We start from the raw sequence: 23,502 nt of genomic DNA, 5'->3' as shown, positions 1-23,502 counted from the left end.
CTGTTTTTTGGTTCTATTAACACCTCTTAAATACAGCAAAGTAATCAGTTTGGTTGTCATTGGGTGATGAGCAAATTGGGTGTTCCACAGCAAAATCATCCCACACTTGGCTCATTAACAGGAGGAGAACATTTGTAAACGGGAAATAAATCTATGCAATCCCAGAACTTACCAGTCTTGCATTGAAGAATTTCAGCAGAGATGCTGTTCACAATTGGGGATTGGTGATCCAGTTCCTGAACTTTAGACATGGTTTGTTTCTGGGTAAAAGATGCAGTTGAAACATGTATGTCAATTTTGTGAAGCTTTGTCAGAAAGTGTCCAGTCTAGTTTGGAGGGGTCAAAAGGAAGTGAGTCCTAGGGTCCTGGGTACTTCACCTAAGTCAGAGGATGAGAAACCCTATGGTGGCATGGTCACACTCCAATAGGCCACATTGAAGAGCAGGATACCGCCACATTCTAACACCTAAAACTCCCCAGGGAAGTATGGAAGCTTAATGCTCCACATAGCCAGATCCCAAAGTCCCAGGAGCGACAATTCTTGACTTCATCAAGCAAGTTGTACCCGTTAGCATTGTTTGAGAAGAAGACCTACAAACCATGTGGCCCAGAATGGATTTGCAAGGCAACCCCACATGAACCCTATGCCCCTAGAATACACTTACCAATTAAAGTTTACTGGCCCCTGGTTTTACATGCAAACAGGGAGGGCAGGGTTCGGGGGGGCATGGGGGAGGAACCTTGGAAGTCTCGCTGCCAGACAGTCTGGGTTACGAGAGCCTTACCCAGAGTCTTTAGCGCACTATCTTTCACAGAGGTGAAATATCCCAAACATATCAGTCTTTGTCCTGCACTGGGGCAGTCCAGCATCGAAAAGCTAGGCAATTCTCCTAAGAGTACCAGCAGCAACCCCAGACACCTGTTTCGGTCTGGTTGGACCTCATCAGTAGGGTGGAGCTGTGCATAGTGAGCAAGGGGTCCACGTCTGGATTCCCCTAGTAACTTAAGGTGAGTCCCAACGTTACTTAAAATATGAAAATAACAGAGGGTTTGGGGGGGTTTCTGGGAGTCTCTCTGCCAGACATTCCTGGTTACGAGAGCCTTACCCAGAGTCTTTAGCTCACTATATGTCACAGAGGAGAGGCACAGCTCCACCCTACGGATGATGATGTCCAACCAGACCGAAACACGTGTCTGGGGTTGCTGTTGGTACTCTTTTTCAGAGGAGAATTGCCTAGAATTTCGGTTCTGGACTGCCCCAGGGCAGGACAAAGACTGATATGTTTGGGATATTTCGCCTCTGTGCGCTAAAGAATCTGGGTAAGTCCCTCGTAACCAGGACTAATGTCTGTCAGAGGGACTCTCAGGATCCCCCCTCCCCTTTTTAATTTCCCTGGTTTTACAGCCAGGGATGCAGAGGTGTGGGCCTGCCATGGGCAAGTGTCCACTGTACAATCCAGTGTGGCCAGCATATTAAAACACCCAAGCACCAAAAACCCATTCTGGGAACCAGAGCAGCAGGACACTTCATAGACTACTCATGACACCAACTAGACACGGTGGAATTCAAGCGATTGGACAAGCCCAATAAAGGCTCGGGTCCAGTCTCCTCTCTCAGGCAATTGAACAACAATGAATTCAGAGTAACCAATCTGAAAGCAATTTAGGGACACAGTTGCAGACTGAAATTCCAGCCCAGGGGGAGGAGACACCTCCATGTCTGATCTTAGGGTGTTAGTTTGGAAGGAGGTGGTTCATGACCAAAGTCTGAACAGAAGAGAACGTTATTGGTGAGCACGAAAAACATGAGGTTGTAGGAGACATATCTGGTGGTGGGACAGCTGGAGAGTGGGGTAAGAGTACCAAAAAGAGGTGGTCAAGGAGAGAACACCAGAAGCAGTAGGTTGGTGGAGATCAGAAAGAGGTTGTTGGCGAACATTAGAAAGAGGTTGTTGGTGGAGCACCTCAGGAGGAGGAGTTTGAAAATAGGTGGTTGGTGGAGGAAAACACCAGGAGGAAGAGTGGGAAAGGAGTTCGGAAAGAGGAAGTTAGATGAGGCGAAGGGATTGGGGAAGAAGAGCACTGTCTTGGCAAAAAACAGGAAGGTTTGAAAAGGCCAGGTTGGCCCAAAGCAGAGGCTAGGGGTCGGAGGAGGAACAAGCACCAGACAGAGTTTACAGCAAGATCAGGCAGGAGAAGGGTGGGGGCCCCAGTCCAGGTAAAGGGAGGTGAAGGACCGGTTCTGCCCGTCACCAGACACCTACATATCCAAAGAGTCTGAAGACCTACTTAGAAAGGCGTAGAGAAGAAAACCACCCTAACAGAGGAGCAAGCCTGATTTCTGAGGAGACCATGTAGAAAATCTGAAAAATGTCAAATAACTTAACCAAAAAAAAAAAAAAAAACAGAAGAAAATGGAGTCTGTGGATTTGTGTACATGTATGGATGACATTACTCGTGGGATGGCGCCAAGGAGCCACCCCTTGAGCAAAGCTGAGCCACATGTTACCTGATAAAAAATAATTTTTTTACAGCCCTAAATCAGGAATGAACGTCAACAGATGAGCAATATCTGGAAAGAATTTATTAATCAGAAATCTAGTTACTTAAATACCATCCTGATGGGCACTAAAATAGCTAGCAAAAAAAGTTGAATATTCCACACTAACCTCTAGATGGTACCTTATGCATATCACGAAAATTTGTAACTGATTCAATTGCTGAAAATTGGAATTTGCCTGGTTAACAGGAATCCCTTGGACTCCCAGAGTATCACATACACACAGGTGTCCTTAGTCTGCTGAGGGTAACCTGAATCGAAAGGTCCAGGTAAGAGCACATATGAACTCCATCCGAGTAAGATAATCTGTTATCACTGAAACCATTTGTAAAAACTCAGGGGCACGTTCAGTCTGAAAGGCAGACACATGAACATATGAATAAGACCAGTGATCATAAAATTGCATATACTTCTTGTGCCCTTCCTAATATCGAAATGTGGAAGTGCCCACCATAGAGAGTAGCAATCCATCCAGCCCCCTGGTTGCAAGACCTCCAGAATATGAGTTAACATGTGAAAGGTTACTACCTTCAGAAATGCACTGAGATTATAAAGGTCTAACAGGTCTCCACTGGTCCTTTTTGGTGTTCCTGGAGCCACTCAATGACATGGAGCCAAAGAAGCTTATCCATTTTTCACAGGTTGCTTTGAATCTTTGATGCAGACAGCAAGACAGGCCGCAGAGATTACTTGTAAAACCCAATAGTTGTCTGCTGGGGGTAAAAAACAAAACCCAGCCACTGACTGGGGACGTCACTCCTTGATGGAAATAAGCACCAATATCCATAGTAAACTGTCACTGACTCCTTGAATGCGTCTGCTGCAATGGTCAGTGCAGTTTTTGACTTTAAACAGAATCAGAGCCTTTCAGACGACAACCCTCAAACCCCCCCACCCTCCGCCTTGCTAGAGCAAGACTTGGTATTTGCCGTTTGCTGAGTTTTAAAATATTTGAAAGCTTGTTAAACTTTGTATGGTGTTCTGGAAGTGGCAGTGGTGCAGAATGAACTAGCTGTAACCACAGCAGTCTTGCAATTCTTCAGAACAGAACCTCATCCGCATTTTAATTTTTTTTTAGAAGTGTTTTCTTGTATTTCTAAATATAAGTTAAAGATACAGCCATGAATGTTGCACATCAGCAGGTAATTGAACAGCTCAGGAAGAGATATTCATTAAGTATTTACACCAAAGAAAACAATTGTCTTTAGCTCCCAAGAGCCAAAAAGAAATCTCAGCAGCATCAACTCGAAGCAAGTCTACAAACATTAGAGTCGAGCATGGAGACACATTTAATATCTAAGGTTTTGGAAATCGGAGACTCACTATCATGTCAAGAGGCAGTAGTTCCTTTCCCAACACATTCTCCATCTTCAAAGCTGTAGCTGTGATCATCAGAAGGGCAATTTTAGGTGGTGGAGATGCAAACATAGTAACAAAAAGCTGAAAGAGGATACTAAACAATTCTAGAACCATAGGAGGATGGGCGATTAGAATTACAGTATTGGTGGATCTACCAAAGGATGATGCACAGGTTTGGTGGATTTGGCTACATGAAGGGCCTTATAGGTACAAAGAAACTCAGTACTAGTCTGGATTGGTGCCGAGATGTGGATACCCTTATGCTATACCTTTGTAACCTTGTCTGTTGTGAATAGATTGTCTGGTTCCACAGGTCCTCTGGGCAAAGAACTGGGAGCTTTCACACCAGGATGTAGTCACTTTTGTACATGTCTGGGATGACTGAAACCTAGCCTGGCTAAAAGCCCCCGGAATCTGTGTGGCAGCCTAAAGCACATACTTCAAAACCACTTCAGTTATCAAAACACCCTTTTTCTGCATCAGATGGCCTCCAACCAAACCGGCAGTACATTTCCCTGGTGAAAAATATAACTATACCCTTAGTACGCTAGATGCCAAGTCTGCAAGAACAAACAGTAACTAACGGGTGAACATTTACAGGCGCAGTGCAGGTCCTTTGTGGCAAACAATCTGTTACAAAAGATAAATTGAAAAATAAAATTGGAAAACCCATGCTTGGCTATAAAGAGTAACCACCAACCCCAAAGAAATCTAGCCCAATCCTACAGTAGTGACCTTTGGTGCAGTCAGATAGGAAGTAACTAAGCCAAAATGCTTTCCTGCATCTGCTAGGGGGGTAGAAAAATAAATCTGAACTGTAATTAGGCATGACATCTGGTGAGTACATTTATAGGGCCAGGATCAGCATGCAAAGGGATGTTGTGCACCAATGTCCACTTAAGGATACAGTACACTGAGGGAAGGAGAACGCAGAGTAAGAAAGTTCATTAGTTGTGTGCAGATCCAAATGAACGGTAGGGAACATGACTTAAGATCGAGCTGTCTCAGGTGGAAGGTAAAACAAATGAATGTTGCCCTGGCCCTAGTAGCATGTTAAAGGTGCTGCAGTAAGAACCAGAACAACTCAGATTCACATTTGAAATTCAGCTACATGTTTATTAAAAATTGACAGACTTGAAAGTGAAACCCAAGTTCCCCATAAAGCAAGCCGAAATCTCTAAAGCACCAAACCCATAGGCAGGGGATTGATATAACCATGCCACCCATGGCACTCTGGGTAGCTCCTGCAATTCACAACCCTTATAAATTCCAGCAGGACCACAGATCATCTCAGAAGGCTCTGTGAATGCAGAAAAACAAACGCTGCATGGATAAAAAACTGCAGGAAAGTAACAGGAGAGCATTGTTCGAATACAGCCCTGGCCTTGATGGGTCTACTGGCGAGGACATAGTCAATGTAGCACGAGTGTGGGCCTCTAAAGCCCGGTCAATACATTCTGAAAGGCCACATGTGTGGGGACCTTCCAACCCACACTTTCAGCATACAGGGAGAGCCTGTACGCATCCACATCACATGATTCATAGTTATTGTTCCAATCACAACCAATTGATCCCATTAAAACAAATGTTGAACACCACCTTGGAGGAACATTTTAAAAAAAGCCCAGCTTCAAATCCAGTGTGATGGCAGTCAACAGCCAGCCTGTATTGGAACGGACATCCTTTTCACAGGGACTAGCTGCCCTGCCTGATCTGAAGGAAGTCGATCCCTCTCATTTCACCTCCATTGGCACGTGCATGGTTACCAGTTGCGCTGCACTGCATGCAGAATCAGACAACCCAGGGCTAGCTGGGTAACGGCCGGGGTCAGTGCTTAGAGCGTGGTGGAGGGGAGCTTCTTTACCCGCCTCTGAGCCAGTATGGACGACTCGATTGGCTTCAGCTCTGGAGTGGGCTTTGAGCTGTTCAAGGCGAAGTATGTGGCAGCCATGGCACCCTAGAATAAAACACATGCAAGGATAAAATGTAATTGACAGAACAACATCAGTATGTGCATATTATGAAACAGTGGAAGCAGACGGGAAACAGTGAGAATCATGGAGCACAGACGAGAGATTTAATAAGGGAGGGGCTTGGAAAAGCAAGGAAAAGCAAGGAGCAAATCTGAAAGACCAAGGATATTCTAACTGTGGGTTTTGTGCTAGAAGACAACGGGGATGGGATAGGGACTAGGAGACCTATATATGAGACCATTAAGGTTAAAAGGTGAGGGCCAGAAGGTTGAGGTAACAAAATGGGGAAGTAGATGGACTCAAGTGATGTGTCCGTGATAATTGTACCCCTGACTAAGCATGCTCTCTTTGTGGTTGTATGTGCCGCAACCTCTCTTTTCCCTAGCAGGGAGTACTCAAATTTGTGTGCGTGTGGCACTAGTCAGCACAATTTGAGCAACTCCGAGATCAGATTCAATCACTAGTGACCACTCAACTCTGAAAGAACCTCAACATGCACCCCAACTAACCTACACTTACTGTGTCAACCTGTATACACATACAACCTGTATGTGTCAGCCTTCTACCAGACAATATGTCACTAGAAACATATTGGTTCTCTGACATTTAGGCAACGGCAGCAATTACAGTAAATAGATGCCATTGAATCCATCTAAATGAAATCATGAACAGAATCCAATTCAGAGATCCACGCATTCCACTTTGGTCAAATTGTGCATCCAGCCAGAAATGGTCAAGAAATGCAAAAGGGAAAAGTATGTACCGATTTACTGTAGAGAAGAGGTGAAACCATGAAGCAGAGTATAGTGGTTGGGCCCAGAGTGTCCTTCTCCAAGGTGTATTGTGGGGCAGAGGTGGCCAAGGGGCACAATGCATTTGCCTTCCACGTATTTGAGAGAACAGAGTCATTTTAGGTGGTAACAATGGAATGTTTTCACAGCATTGTCTCTGATGGGAGGGGGACAGAAAGTGGCTACACATGCATCATCAGACTAAGGGTACAGAAAACTTACAGGATGAATAATTGTAAAACGCATTTGTGGGTTATATTGTGGAAAGAAGTGCACAGTTCATGTAAACAGAACTTTAAAGGATGTGCAGTTAGCCACCTGTTCTATACACATCATTCATACCTTTACAACCTTGGCATCTTGGTGTGTTAGCTGGCTCTGGGGTAGGCGATCACGCTGTGTGATCCATGGATGCTGCAACACCTGCTTGGCAGTAAGGCGTCGATGAGGATCTATGTGTAGCATCTTCGAGACAAGTTCCTGAAGGAAAGGGTAAGGATTATGGCGGATTTCAATAAGGCATTCACATCCTACTATGAATTGGACCTTTCTTTTCCGCCCAATTTCCATACAACCCAATCATCATGGCTCCAAATCTTAATAGTAGGGCTGGGTGATGTATCGAGTTTTGGAGATGTTTATCAATATATATTTCCAAAATCAATATACAAGATGAGACATCCTCGAGATATATACATTACATATACTACACTCTATTTACATTTTGTATTTACACAGCTGTGTGTATTCTCAAACAGGAAGCGGTACCCTGTATTTACACTTTATTTTGACCAATGTCTTATAAAGTTGTTTGTGACATCTCACATGTAGTTGGCTGCTTACATCTGAGCATTTCACCTACAAACAATATCGAGATTTATATTGTATATTGCTATTCAGCCCAAAAATATAGCGATATGACTTTTGGTCCACATCATCCAGCCCTAGTTAATAGTCTTATCTGTTGGGGTAGTTCCACAAGGGGGTGGCACATTTGATAAGGAAGTTACTTACCTGTAACTCATGTTCTCCAGCATGGGTTTTGCAAGGACTCGCATGCTATGAATATTCCCTTTCAGGCTGGGAATCCTCTAATTTATAAAGCAAACTAGCTTTAAGCTAAAGACTGCCTGTTGCTTGTATAGCTTTTTGCTGTCATTTTGGGTCATACTGCCCCAGCCAATGACATTGGTCTTCCTTAACTCCACCCCTGGTGGCCATCTTCAGATTTGGTAGCACACGTAAAGTGGCAGTAGAAACCAAGAAGAGCCATAGAGGGGAAGGAGGGAGGGTCTGCATGTGAATCCATGAAGAAGAACAAGAGCTACAGTCAAGTAACTTGTTCCTTCTCCAGCGTGGGGTCTTGCATGGATTCACATGCTATGAATACAGTTACACAGCAGTACATATACAAAAGCACGGGAGGAGGCAAGGCTCAACAGAAGCAACACGAATTACCCCTGGAACACACAACTCAAGAAAACTGGTTGCAAAGCACTGCTTGTCAGACATGAGACTCCTCCTTGGAATCCCGGTCAACACAGATGAACCTCGTGAAGGTGTGGGTAGACCTCCATGTAGCAGCCCTGCAGATATCCAGCAGGGGAACACCAGAGGAATGCTGTAGTCGAGGCGATTGCTCTGGTGGAATGGGCTCTTGGCCGGCCCAGCAATGGTCAGTTAGCCAGCTGATGGCAATGCACGATGCAGCCAGAGAGCCATCTGGAGATGCAAGCCTTAGATGGGGCCTTCCCATGCCTCACAGGTCCAAAGTTGATTAAGTCTAGAAGTGTTTCGAAAATACTTAGTACGGGTCACATAGAATTTCAAGGCACGCAACACATCCAACGAACGCAGGGACCTCTCGCCAGTCGTAGAAGGGCTTTGCAAGAAAACTGGTAAGACCAAGGCTCGTTCAAATGAAAAGCAGACGGAACCTTTGGCATAAAGGACAGATGAGTTTGTAGCACCACCTTGGACTGGTGAAAAAACAAGTATGAGGCCTACATGATAGAGCCTCGATAGGACCACATTCAACTCTGACGGCAGGGCCAGAGCCTTCACCGGAGGAAATGTCCTAAAAAGGCCCCCAGGAACTCGTTCACAAGTCCATGAGAATGTTTTCCAGGTGCACAGTGTACCGGTATAAAGCAGCCAATTGTAGCTAGATGGACGTGTGGGCAAGGCGACCTTTAGTTAGCTAGAGCAGGTAAGGCAGAAGTTGTGGTGCATGACATGCTGTGGAGGTGTCTTGAGACCGGCACTGCACAGTGAAACGCTTCCACTTGCGCTTGTAGCATCCAAGTGCGGCTGGAGGCCTGGCCTTTGCCCGAAATCTTATTGCAGTCATGCGACAGCGAGAAATGGCCAAATTCTAATGCTGCAGGAGCCAAGCCGAAAGGTTCAGGAATGCTGGGTCGTGGTGCAGGATTGCCCCATCTTCCCTGGATATCAAGTCCGGAATAGGAGGAAGTTTGATGGCCGGAGCCACCGACAGGTGAAGGTGGTCCAGGTACCAGATCTGTCTGGGCCAGGCTGGTGCGATGAGGATAATCTTACAATGCACCAGTTTGAGTGGGTTGATCACATGTAGCATTTATGGAATTGGAGGGAATGCATAAAGGAACAAGAAGGCTCAGACTCCTCGCCCGAGGATACCTGTTGCCAACCATTTGCACTTGGAACTGGCCTCTGTCACAAACCGGTCGATGTGGGGGTGGCCCCACTTGAAGATTTGCAAGGTCGGAGCTTGCTGAAGCTCTCACTCATGGCAGTACTGCATCTCCCTACTGAAAAAATCTGCGATGGTGTTTTGAATGCCTGCAAGGTGTAAATGGGACTAGAAATATCCAGTGATGAATGGCCCATCGCCACACGTTCTGTGCCTCCAGAGAGAGTAGGCGATCTTGTCCCGCTCTGCTTCTTGATGTATATGGTTGTCATGTTGTCTGAAGATCCTGACAACCTTTTCCACAAGCTGAGGCTTGAAACCTAGTGACAGTCTCCTGATGCACAGGAGTTTTGAAAGTAAATGCCTGTGAGATTTGAGGGCGAATGGATCACCAGTGCAGCGTTTGGGGGAAAGCTTTAGTGATGGCTATCCTGTCATTCCATGAGCCGGGGATCTGCCTCCACTTGGCATCGAGGAATTCCTGAAGCAGTCGCATCCGCAATCTTCAGTGAGGGACCAGGTGGATGCACAAGGACATCATCCCCAATGTGGAGTTGATGGAACAGACTGTTTCCACTCAGGTAGACGACAGCCGTTGGACCTTCCCTAGGATGTCTCTATCCTTTCCTCTGAAGGCGTCACTAGGCACGATATTGTGTTAAGTTGGGCCCAAAGGACCAGAGCGTCTGGGCTGGTACCATGCAGAATTTAGGATAGTTATATAGAGAAGCCCAGAGAGGTTCGAACGCAAACTGTCTCCGCAGTATGCAGTGCCGCCAGAGCCTGGGAACGTGACCGGACCAGACATTCGTCCAAGTAGACATACCCATCCTTGCAACAAAGGACTCCTTCCACTGGGATCAGGCACTTGCTGAACACTCTCTGGGCTGACTTGAGGCCAAAGGGCAGCCCCTTGAATTGATGAGTCTGCCTTGGACGATAAACCTTAGTTATTTCCAGTTTTTCAGATGAATGGGGATGTGGAAATAAGCGTCTTCCTGATCCAGCGTTGACCGGATATCTCCCTCTTCCAGCTGGCTTAGCACATGCTGTAATGTGACCATACTGATCTTTTGGGATTTCAGGAATTTGTTGAGTCGTGATAAGTCTAGGATGAGTATCTGCCCGACTTCTTGTGAACCAGAAAGTATCTGCAGTATAATCCGGAGCCCCAGAGGTGCAGAGGGACAGGCTCTATGGCCCCTTTTTGCAGCATAGCTCGAACTTCCTATTGGAGTTGGCTCCTGTGCTGTTCTAGTCTTGACACTGGAGGAATGCAAAGGCATTTGTGCTGGAATTTGATAAATGCCGAGCACCCATTTGTCCATGGAGATGTTGTGCCACTTGTTGACAAATTGTGAAAGCCAGCCTCCCACTGGGGTGCTGAAGTGGGGACGCAGGACCAGACACTGGTCAAGCCTCCTTATCTCTGTACTCGCAGCTTGGGGATGTCGACACTGGGAGCCTCCCCTGTAGGCCTGTGAACACCCTCAATAGGCTTCCTGTGTGCTAGAGTGAGAGGGTGGCGGTAGGACAGACTGAGAACCTTTGAAGTTCAAGAGACCTTCCATCTTGAGGACTGAAAGGTCTACCTCTGCAGTTGAAGTGAGCCCATAGTGAGCTGTGTCAGTTTTGATTGCTAGGAGGGATTCGTCAACCAGCTTTCCGAATAGGCCCCCCGCTGTGAAAAAATGTACGTAGACCACTTTGGCCTGCACATTCTGCCTAAAGTTGGTTGCCTTGTGCCAACCTTGGAGGTGTAGGATGACACCATTGCCCAACTGTCTGAAAACGGTGTCTGCGATGTCCAGGGCGACAGTTATCGCAAGGTCCGATGCTATCTCATCCTCCTGAAAAATGCCCATGGCCTCCGCTTGGTCTCCGGCCAGGAAAATAGAGAATTGGGTCAATTTTATGCCAGAGTTCACTGTCGTAACGGGAGAGGATGGCCAGGGATTTGGAAGCCTTAATTGTAGACGCTGCAGTACTAATGATGCGCTTGCCCGCCACTTCCAGCTTCTTGCCCTCCTGGTCAGGTGGGACTGAGGCAAGAGGATGCCAGGTTCGAAGACCTCTTTCTTGCAGTCAATGACACCACCCAGTAAGGTGTGGGGTGGTCTCCGAGGTATTTTGGGGCCATGTCTGGGACCCTATACTTCTTTTCCAGACTTTCCTTCTTAGCAGGAGCAGAGGCAGGACTTCTCATCACTACCAAACCATCATCCCATATGTCATCCAGCAAGTGGACAGACTACGGACTTCCTGGAGTATTTGAGATGTATCCCCTCTCTTCTGGGATCAGGTTGGAGTTTAGCAGCTCTGCAGTGCCTCAATGTATTTTGTCAAACACTTGTTCTCGTCCACACCCAGCAATTACAGAAACATGTCACTCGCCCTCTTTTCCAGGCATTCTGACGTTTCCCAAGCTGCTTTAGGAAGCCACCAGTCACTTATATTATTTCTTCGCTCCCTGTTCTCTACATCGTCCAACTTGTGCTGAACCCAACTCTCTGAGCTCCAACTCCTTAATCTGGGCTCCCATCTGGGTCTCCAGGATTTCCACAGAGAGCTGGTTACTTTCCAAGGCCTCAACCCCATCTTCCATTTTCTCCAGTCTCTCCCAGAGTGCTGCCGTGGATGACTGTACCTCTGCCCAGAAGGCTTTAATCTCAGAGAGAACGCTATGAATGTCAGACTGGAGGGCCGCCATACACACACCTGGTTCACTTCTGTCATAGCAAAAGACTTTGTTCCCCCATGCTATGGGATTAGTAGGGAGTCTACCACACAACCCCCTCACCTGCCTGCCCCACTCAAGCCTTGGGTCGGCAAAAAAAGGTCCTTTTTTCGGTAGCTGACACAGTCCAACGCCAAGGCTGACTGGCCACTGCTCCCCTTCAGTATCTGGCCACTTTGCTGAACCTCCAAAAGCATCTCACACCACGCCTCATCCAACGTAGATTCACCAGGCTCCAGAGGTTATATAGTCTGGGGGTGCACCACACTCTAGGTCACATAATGCATGCTGTATCTGCACCCGTAACAAGTTGCTCTTCAAACACTGTCGGCGGATCGGCTCCTTGGACATGCCTCACCAGACAATCCTCCAGTGCCCTCTGCGTAGGCTACTCAGGCACGGCCTCCAGATGACTAGGAGGATGACGCTTCTGATCCTCAGTGATGCCAGTCTGTCCAGTACTCACTGTTTGCGCTCCTCCGCTGAGTCCATAACACGCCACTTATTGAGGGGCTCATTATACTCCTCCACCCCTATAATCCCAGTCAATCCCAATGCTGCCACTGCAGTTCAGCAACTGGGTACAGGCCCCCAAGTTCTGCACACCTCAGGCCTCATCCCAAAGCCGCTCCATCCCTACCACGAGTCATCCACCCAGAGGCGTTGCTAGGGGAGGAGGGGGGTTTAGGGGCTGTAGCCCCGGGTCTTTTGGTTGTAGCCCCGGATAAAATCTCAGGGACTACAACCAAAAGGCTAGCTAGCCCCGAGTCACGACAATCCCAACATTAGTGTAGCCCCGGATCTTTTCCAGACCTAGCAACACCCCTGCATCAATCATTCTCATTTCAGTGCTCCTGTAAAGGGGATCCAAAAAACAAACACCTTAGATGGTGCCCAGTGCCATCAGGAATCTGCTGCCACCAAAGTTATCCCATTACGGTGTTAAGGGGTGCGATGGCGCCCAAATGGCAGCACCATTGTAGGGAGCTCTTCTTTCACCCGGCCATCTTCTCCACGCACCCTACTGGTCTCCATTTTTAATTTAAAAAAAAAAAATCTTATTGAACACTAGCAAAACGTACCGGTTTTATGAACTTTTTCTGTTGACAGACTTGACCAATCAATTGAACATTAATGATCCTGTAGGTCACAGTTCCGATTCGCTCATCGCTCTATGTGCTTTGCACTCGGAAGTAAACTGCACTGAGAAGGGGCGTGTGTATCTGGCTGACATACCCCAGAGCAGACATTGGGTGGAGGAGAGTGTTGGTGTGCTGCTGCATACTGGGACCTACTGTGCTCTCTCACCACCTGTTGCCTCACCCTGGAGTAGTGCAGTTTGTTGCAGTACATTGCAGTGTAAATGTCCCAGAAACCATGCATTCTAGGGATGAGGACTGGTCCTACGTCCACATTGATGTTTTGCCGATTTCAGGCAACTGTCTCATGTGTGAAGGTCCTGAAATACAGGGAAAGGGGTGAGGTGCCAAATGTTATTCAGGCAGGGATGTCGTCCTAACAGTTAACTATGCAGAATGTAGTTCAGACTGGTGAAACAGTGTGGAATTGTATAAGTAACAAAGCTTCGCCAAGCCACAAACCCGCCCACAAATGTTCACTTTCTTTTTAAAATAGAGGATTACAGCATAAGGATATGTAGCCTCACCATGTCTGACAAACTCCAATTACTTAGTTAAGAAAAAATTCAAACCATACAAGAAAAACAAAATGAAATGCGCCTCAGTAATTAAAATTTAAAATAGAGCATTGCAAGTGTTACAATTCTATTCCGATAACATATTCCCGATTAGAACAATGAGAAGTACGACATATGTGGCCTATGATGCCTGGATGGTCATTTTGACTGAAAGTTAATGAAAGGACCCCATTTGTCTAAACATTTAGACATTTCGCACTAGAGGGCGGCCTTCATCTTGCACATAACCACTACAAACCACAGTTTTGCCCACCATTCTTGTATATCAGGAGCGGTTGGGGACTTCCACCCATGCTCCAACCCAGAAGTGTGTGATTAACTTAGAAGATTTGGCCATCAAGTTGTATTGGCTTTCTGCATCCTTATCTCACAAAAGCACAACCTTGGGGTCTGAAAGTAGGTCCACCCCACTAATTAGTTTACTTTCCCCAATACTTCTTTTCATTAAGACCGGTGGAGAGTTCATATCGACCAGACATGGAAAAACGACCCAGGAGTATGGGCACATCAACATTTAGGGGCGCTCTTATGTAGCCTCTCAGGAGGGAGGGACGAGCTATACATTGATCTTGAAACTTTTCTCCTTTAGTTGCACACATCTGGATGATTTCCCGCTCTTGTCCAGATGTTGTACCAAGCTAGATCAGGCATAGGGGTGTTCATGTCCTCATCCCATTAAACCATATAGGTAGGAGGGGGTTTAAATCTATTAGCGTTAAGTATTTTGTATAAAGATAAGACTCCGTTTTATATATCCATATCTATCTACATCCTGTACTGTAAACGTTTGCTTATATTTATCAAAAGATTCTGGTTGGCCATCCTCAAATAATTGACCCAATCTCTATAGTTCCCCTTCTATCCAACCAGTGAACCTGCAGTGTTTCCTCCAAGGGGGGAATAGGCGTGTGAGAGGAGATGCAAACGTAGTTGCTGAGTATTTGCGAGCCACCCTATCCCAGTATTCCATGGCAACCCAGGTCGCAGGAAGTATCTGCAATTCCATTTTCCATATAGCGGGCGGGCGCCTATACCATTCCTGCAAGGGGAGCCCATGACGCAACCTTCTATATTCTCCCAGTCTTTAGGTACCTGCACTGCATTGCTACTGTCCATTCTGTGAGTCAGTTGCACTGCATATAAATAGCTTTCTAGGTCTGGGACAGCCAGGCCTCCTCTCGCCCTTGCCGCCATTAAGGTATGCCTGGCTACCCTTGGAGACTTTTTAGCCCATATAAAACAGAAAATCTGATTTTGAAGATCCCCAAGAAGCCCTTTCGGAATCCATATTGGGAGAGCCTGAAAAACACAATTCTTACTTTGACAGCCGTCATTTTGCCTGTTCAGGAATCAGAGTTCCCGCATCTCACCAGATCAGACTTTACTGAGGATACCAGGGCACGAATGCTGCTAGGGTACAGGACCGTCGTGAGACAGGTTAGTTTTACCCTACTGCTATGTTGTTGCAATAGTAATCCTGCTCAGTACGAGAGGAACCGCAGGTTCAGACATTTGGTGTATGTGCTTGGCTGAGGAGCCAATGGGGCGAAGCTACCATCTGTGGGATTATGACTGAACGCCTCCAAGTCCGAATCCCCCCTAAACCGTAACGATACCGCAGCGCTGTGGAGCCTCGGTTGGCCTAGGATAGCCGGCCTCTGGGCCGGTGCGTAGAGCCGCTCGACTCGGGACTCCAGTGTGGACAGAAGGAGGCCACCTCTCTCGCCCGTAGTGCACCGCATGTTCGTGGGGAACCTGGTGCTAAATCATTCGTAGACGACCTGATTGACCTGGGATGTGCTTTTGGTCATGAATAATGATTTTTAGAATGTAAAATAGGTGACATTGGTGAATTGAGGATGTCTGATTTATTAGACAGGGCCAGCAAGATAGTTTTTCTGCCAGTGTTTTCCTCAAAATTGATTACTATACTGTCACCTAAGTTTTAATTGATTAATTCACAAAATGTTGACGTATACATGCATGCATTTTCTATATTGACATATGTATTTGTTTTGATTTTTCTACATAATTATAAATAAGCTTGTAACCGTAGGACCAATGGCCTACGTAATAAATTATGAAACTTTTAGTATAACAAAAATACTACCCACTGTGTGTACTGTTCTTTGAGGTGATTTAATAACCCATGGAATAGGGCCCAGTTGTAGCAAAAACTGGGTCATTGAACTATTTGATAAATGGTTCATCTGGGGGACCCCCCTATGTGTGCTAGCTAGGGTACAGGTGTTCATGCCCAGTGGTAAGTTTGAACCCTAAGTATTTTCAGGGACCCGAGGCCCAATGAAATGTGAATGCCTCAATCTAATGTCTGTCTCAGCTTTCTCAGCAATGTTAAATATATTTGATTTTGCAAACTTAATTTTGAAGCCTGAAACCCAGAGAAACGTATTTAACAGGGAAACTACAGTGGGTAATGTAGAATCCGATTCATGCATGAATAAAAGAAGATTGTCTGCATATAACGCTACTTTATATGTTGAAAGGGGGGTGGGAGGGGTTAAGAAGGCTATAGCCCCTGGTCTTTTGGTTGTAGCCCCGGATAGAATCTCAGGAGCTACAGCCAAACGGCTAGCTAGCCCCCAGTCCCGACAGTCCCGACATTAGCGTAGCCCTGGGTCTTTTCCAGACCTAGCAACACCCCTGAACCCAGCTATGTCTGTCTATCACTTGAATGACCTCTGACGTCCAAATCTTACATGCCAAGTGTTCCATGGATAATGCAAAGAGGAGTGGCGAAAGTTGACAGCCATGCCTAGTACACCTCTGCAAAGACAGGGGCTCTGATAGGACCACGTTCACTTTAATTCTGGTGGTTGGGTGAATAAAGTTAGCCAGTATACTTTTAATATAAAAAAAATCATTAAAAAAGGTCCGAACCCAAATCTGTTCAGTACTTTGGCTGGATAACCCCAATCTATTCTATCAAACGCTTTCTCTGCGTTGATTGAAAGTACTGCTAATTCCCGATTGCTGCACCTCCCCCAGTCTATAACATCGATTGACCACCGGATGTTATCAGCTTGATGAAGCCTGATTGGTCTGAACCCACTATACCTGGCAGCATGCCGGCTGGCTAGGATTTCCGAGTATATCCGGGAGTCGCAATTTAAAACTGATATAGGTCAATAGGAGGATCATAGGGCTAGATCTTTATCTGGTTTACCTAGCAAAAGTCAAAGATTTCCCCATAGTGAGTAATTTCACCGGTCTACGAAAAGCTGCATAGCCAAGTATGGGATAAAACTGTTGCAAACTTTTTATAAAAGAGGGAACAAATGACCCTCACTATTTCCTCGGTTGTTCTGGGTCCGCTAGCATCAGTCTATCAGTTTCCAAAATTAAGCTGTGACTTTCCTCCCCAAAATAAAGTCCTTCTGGGCTTCTCCCTTCTCATAGAGTAGTTTTGCGACAAATCTGCATCTTTTTGGACTCGTTTTCATGGAGGTAACCTCCATCTTCCCAGAGCATTGTTATATTATTACTGGCTCTCTGTGCTTTGAGTCTATAGCTCCGTGCTTTGAGTTTGTATGCCAAGATCTGTGATGCCTTATTGGAGGTGCTAAAATAAAAATTCTTAGTACAGAGCATATGGGATATATTGAAGCTCATAGCGCCTTCAATTCAGTTCTCGCCACTTGCAACTGCCTGTACATCCGTCTAGAACCATCTCTTTTATAAGAACCTCCCACTCTTGAACCCTCTGTTCCGCCTACATTCTCTGGGTCATTAAAATGATTTTCTTCGCCAAGGCCAAGCTGATAAGCCAGCCACGCAGTGTTGGTTAAAACGCATCCCAGATAGGGATACCCTCAACCTACTTTTCTTGGAAATATAGGGAAATCTTCTCAGAGAGTTGTACAAAACGCCACATCTGCTAGCAGTCAATCATTTAATTTACAAACCGTAGATTTCCTACACCCAGCTGCATAGGCATCTAATTGAATAATAATCTTGGAGTGATTGGATACAATCGGTAATTCTATGGTGCCCATATGAATCTCGGTGGGGGGGGGGGAATTACGTGAACAAGAAACCAAAAAGTAGTACATTCGGGAAAAACTATAGTGTATGTGCAAAAAAATTTAGTGCTACCCCTCTCCCGCGGAAATGTCTCCATACATCTGATAACTGCAGGTCTTCTATTAATCTTTTAAGGGAGACCGATGTCAACATGTCCACTGCCGAAGTCGGACCAGTTCGATCTACCCCTTCCCTGTCTGGTTCTACATTTAAGCCGCCCCCCCACACAATAACCCCAATTTGAAATTATGCAATGTGTGGGAATATGTGGGCATAGAAAGACACCTGGTCCTTATTCAGGTCATATGTCAAAACCAATGTCAGATCTCTGCCGCTAACTCCCATATGAAGGCCCAAATACCTCCACTGGTCATCTCTGATCACGCCCATCTTCTCAAACCAAAGAGCATGATTAATCAGAATTGCAACACCTGCTTTTTTGTGTGTGGGTGAAGCGAAATATTGGTGTGGGAACCATTTAGAGCAGAATGTCGACCAGTCTGATCTAAGAAGATAAGTTTTCTAAAGAAACACCATCAGCTTTTCACTCAATTAGCTTAGAAAACACTTCTTCCTAGGGAAATTAAGCCCCTGTACGTTCACCCACCATATCTTAAGGTCACCCATTCCCAGCGTCGTCACCTCATCCCTTTAGTAGGCCACTAAGAGGAGTTCTCGCTTCCCTCGCCGCGTGCACATGGAATAGACCATCTGTCATATGCGCACAGCAAAGCATCAACTATTAAACCTAAACAAAAATTTAAAAATAAATCAAAAACAGCAGAGGCACAACATTCCAGACATGGGATAAACTGCAGGTCACAAAACACCTGACGGGGCACGTGCTCCCAATGCCCCGACCATCTATGCGCAGAATCAGTCATGCAACTTCATAAACTTAACCATACCCTCACATCTTTCCAGTCAACTGACTATATCAAAGCACTGTCCAGGGCAGACCTACTCCAGACAAAGAACCATCAGACCATTCCGTGAAGTAGGCCCCTCTGAATGCCCACTCCTCTCATGCCTGTCAATTGATTACCTCCTGCGATCTCTGAATCTGTCTTTCATGGATCTCGACATGGACCAGTCATTTTTAGGAGGCATGCGTTCTTTCTCCGAAATTTAGAGGTCACCTTGTGGGATCTTCAGAACCTCCACCAACGCTTTAGGGGAGGTGAATTGGTGTTGAACTCAGTCATTTGAAAAGTATGTAAAATGGGTGCCCCCCCCCATCTGTAGTTGATTTTCTTGGTCATCAGCCATTGGGTCAGTGGTCTAATCTGGCGACGTTTCTGTATTGTTCCGTGTTCGAGCTCTTGAAACTGTCTTAGAGTGGTACCGCTGTAGTGTATATCCCGCTGCGGTCTAGTTTTATGGAATAGAAGATATTTACTTTGAAAAAATGGACTTGTGTCAGGAAAAAGGGAAAAGATGCCTTTGTTGGAAGTAAGAATACACTGTGTCCCCCAGTCCAATGTAAGATCCAGTTCAGTCTCCCCCAGTAAAATCTGGGACACTGGATTCCAGTTCCTGGTCTGGGATCTCCCAAGCAATCCCTCTGACTCGAATATTATTCCTTCTCGATCGGTTTTCAGCATCCTCCAGCTTGTCTTCTATCGATTGCTTATGTACTTCCAATATGGCCTCTGCTCCAATTCAATTGGTTGTAATTATTTGCCTGTGCATGCTGCACATTGTGCGCCAGTTCCTGGAAGGAGCCCTTAAGTTCCTGTACAGTGGCATCCATCTCTTTCTGAATAGATTAGAATAAGCATATGATGATTCCCTTTGTGGCTGGTTGTGAATTCAAATCAGTTCCCATTACCCGATCCTGGGTAGTAGATGCTGATACTGCAGATTTCGAAGGTTGGGTCAGATCTTTAATGGATGCAGTGGATTTAGTCCCTGGATTTAGCAGACTTCATGACTATTCCCCCTTTGTGCTGTCCTGTTAGCCAGTGAAGCCCGATGCGATCAGCACTTTGCTAGCTGAGAAGGCACAGGGCCACTATAGGCGAGGTGGGCCAACTTCCTGTAAAGGGGGCCTCAAGCCAGGAATTCAATAGCTTCCTTAAAAAAAAACCCAATGCGTCCCCTGTTCCTGGAATCCACTTCTACTAGGGTGTTAGCCGTTAATTGGGCTGAGAGTAGCCTTTCCTCCGGCCCCACCACTGGTATTGTTAGAGCACTCCAGGATTCCCAGAGGACTGCCCCCCCCTGACCCACTGCACACCATGCATATTCAAAAGGCCTGCGAACTGTGAGCATCTGCAGCAAGCTGGTCACTGCCCCAATCATCCTTACCATGCAAGCTGCTCTCCCGCCACCACACTACTGGGCGACCAGGAGCTATCACCCCACCACCTCGTAGACCTTGAGCAGCCAAGAATCCTGTCAGCTAGCACTGGTGGTTAGCCCAGCACTGCTTTTCACTACGCCTTCACACAATTCACTTCCGTTAGGCCATCTGTGGTGGCATTGGTGAGGGTCCACCTGGAAACACTCCAACTCAACCGCCTTGCTGATTGCCCCGTGGGGACCGCTGAATCTCCCTTGATACCTGGTGTGTACAGCCCAGTTACATCAAGGAAGACCTCCTGCTACTGGCGGTCCATCCCCTCCACCTCAATTTCTTATTGTATGCCTTGGATCCAGGCAGTGGCAGAGAATCCCAAGTGAGCACCCAGATCATTCTGGCTTCCGCCCGCTAACTCCCACGCTGTCCGCGTCACTCAAGCCCCAGGTTTCTCCTCATCAGGGCTCCGGTTCAGCCGCTGTGTGTCTCTGCCCACAGCAATGCGTGAGCCAGCTACACCTACTTAGTGACTTAAGTCAGCTCTCCCTGCACTCCAATGCCAGTACCGCTGGCACCCCACAGGTCCAGGTCCTCTTTTGACACAGCACCAGCTTCTGCACGTGGCAATGTTGGATACATGGCTCCCACTCTACACTTTTCTTGCCTGAACACAGTGGCCCCGCAATGAGTTCAGAGGCAGATTGCCACCTGCACAGGCTATCTGATGTGCAAACCTGTTATTTGGCATCTGCGCTATACATAGAAGCAAACCAAAAAGTCACCTAACTGCTGCCAGGGCTGCAGAGCTCTGAGAGGAGTATCCAGCCAGGCCATGGCCCAGTGGTCTCCCTTTTATTCATTTCTTTATTGCCCTTGAAAGGTCTTCCTCCCTGATCGGTGTACCCAATTGTTCCCTCTGCTCCTCATGCGGGGGTCTTTAGGGGTATTTTCTCCAAGTAACCCATTTTCTTCCATCACCCTGCTCTGCTTTATACAATTGCTTGTAGAACCCTTCAAAAGCTTTGCATTTGCCATCCTCTCGTCTCCCCTTTCGTTATCCCCTAATATTAACTTGATATATGCCTTTACTCTCATACCTCAGTCTTTGGGCTAGCAATCTGCTGGCTTTGTTACCACCCTCAAAGAAAGATCGTCATAGGTTGAGTGCTGTTTCAGCATCCTGTTTATCCATAGCAGGATCAGCTGACTCTTTTTTAAGATCTCTATGGTTTTTCCAAGGGGGCTGGAGGGTTCTTGTGTTTCTCTAGGAGTTGTGATTCTTTTATCAATGTTTCTTCCTTAGAGTTTCTCAAATTTCTTGGATAGACTGATCCAGAGAACTACCACACAGCGCCACCCACCTTATTCACAGGAAGTGTCTTGTTCTTTATTGTCGGAGTATTTATTCCATATTCAATTTGATTTCTGTATATAATACTTCCTCATCCATTTTCCACCTATTCGTCTGACTGGTGTCCGTGATGTATAGCCGTAGCTCTTCAATGTTATGGTCACTGTATGTGCATGGTAACATTGTACCATTTTGTAGCTAGTTAAGTTTTTCCCCTGAAACTTGGACAAAATCCTCAAAGGAGTGTGGTGTACATGCGAAAAGAAGGTGCAACCCTTAACATTTCCGTGTATTTACCTCCAACCGTCCACTAAGTGATTGTCTTTGAGGGCCGCCCCCACCCCCCCTGACCTGCTTTTTATAACTCCGAGCAGTCCAGTTATGGATTTAGGATAATATTCCTATCCCCTATTAGGAGTTTCCCCTCACTGAATTCCTTTAATGCCTCCCGAAAGTTTAGCGTACATTTGTTTTGGTTGGTGCTCGGGGCAGGAATGGATGCAAATGTTAAGTGTGTGCTCCAATTTGCACCTTACCATTGTATATCTTCCTTCACGATTTTGCTTCGGTTTACTCATTTTGAACTGTGCGTTTGCATGAAACAGTAATGAGACTCTTGCGGTTTTGTCGTCGGCCAATGGAATTTCTCTGGAAAACCTTTGTTTTGGTCTCATGCAAGGAGAGGTGTCTCTTGTGGTGCAACTATATAGGTTAGTTCTCCAAATATGTGGGCCCTTTTATTAGGAGAATTCAGATCCTCTACATTGAGAGACCACATTTTATGCCCTTATTTATAACTATTGTCATTGTTGAAAGCGCTGTGTATGACCTTTCGAAGGAACCCATGTGTAAGGGGTGTCTTTCCCCTTTGGGGAGACCAGGATCTGAATTTATATTCCTTACATTTTCTTGTCCATGCCCCAAGTGTGTACAGTACATAAGTAAGCACCCCCCAGTCTCCTCCCCAAAACAGTTATCACTTTTCCTTCCTTCTTTGAGATGAGGGGAGTGTCCCTGATGGAAAATAAGGGGCTGTTCCCCCTCCCCAGTCTGTGTCCTCCATGATGTTACTTCTGGGTGGCCCGATCCACCATGTGGGGCCATCTGATCTCCCTGTGCGGCCTACACAATGTTAATGTTCTGAGGCGGCCCCCTTGCCTGGGGAGAGGATGGGGAAGCCACACTCACCACCACGCCTGCATTGCTTTCTGATCTTTTTGGGTGGCCCCATTCCCTGGGGCCCTCCCGCTGCCACTGCCGCAACCATGGTACTGTTTTTCTTCAGGCGGTGTCCTCAGCCGGCACAGTCATTCGTCACAGCACCCACAGTGCAGGGTGAGGCCTCTATGACCATTCCCCTCTCGTTATTACACCCGAATGGTACAGGGGACAGCTCGCTTGGCTTCCCCCAGGCCGTCAGCACGTGGCAGCCGAGGACTTTGCATCACACAGGCCATACAATGGAGCGGACTGAGACTTTGCTACATCTGGGCCGCATGGGTAACCCAGGGCTTTCTTCACTGGGCAGGGCGGAGTCGAGTGCCACCTCCATCCTCTTCTCACTTCATCCAGAATTGGACTACCTTCACCTCCTTGCCCGAATGCCACTTCCCTTTTTTTCACCTCCTAGGCTGCATCTTGCATAGACAGCCCAGGAGGACTTTTCGGCTGGGCCTTCTCCACCTCGTCCCAGAGAAGGTCGATAGGGGGCACAGTCGGGTCATCCAGTTTTGGCTGCCCTGTGCAGGTGGCACAGACTGGATGGCTGTTCACTCGGACCACATCATGCATGTGGTCAGGAACTTGCATGTTTGGCCCACCCAGCCCCAGGAAGGCCGTCTGCTCATGAGCGCCCAGGCTTCTCTGGGATTAAAGCCCTGGCACGCTGTATTGATGCCTGGACACTCTCCATATGCTGCCTCATTGTTAAGAGGTGGGGGGATGAGGGAGGGGGGTTAGAGTTCACAGCCCCCCATAGAGAGTGTCCGTCTCTCCTG

The 23,502-nt window shown here is 46.7% G+C and overlaps 1 protein-coding gene across 4 annotated transcripts in view; it reads right to left on the bottom strand.

Annotated features, from left to right (window-relative positions):
- Positions 1–5,008: 5,008 nt before the first annotated feature.
- Positions 5,009–23,502, bottom strand: part of RPS6KA1 (ribosomal protein S6 kinase A1) — a 918,695-nt gene continuing 900,201 nt past the window's right edge. For 2 of the 4 annotated variants that reach the window (XM_069622861.1, XM_069622864.1), the window contains 2 exons: positions 7,026–7,163; positions 5,009–5,876 (listed from right to left, as the gene is read on the bottom strand). In XM_069622861.1, coding sequence (XP_069478962.1) covers positions 5,754–5,876; positions 7,026–7,163 — 261 coding nt within the window. In that variant the 3' untranslated portion in view covers positions 5,009–5,753. The remainder of the gene's footprint in view (positions 5,877–7,025; positions 7,164–23,502) is intronic. The other 2 variants (XM_069622863.1, XM_069622862.1) reach the window with 1 other exon arrangement.

This window comes from Ambystoma mexicanum, chromosome 11 (assembly GCF_040938575.1).
Source record: "Ambystoma mexicanum isolate Mex_15411 chromosome 11, UKY_AmexF1_1, whole genome shotgun sequence".
Classification (NCBI taxonomy): Eukaryota; Metazoa; Chordata; class Amphibia; order Caudata; family Ambystomatidae; genus Ambystoma; species Ambystoma mexicanum.
This window is presented reverse-complemented; position numbering and strand designations above follow the sequence as displayed.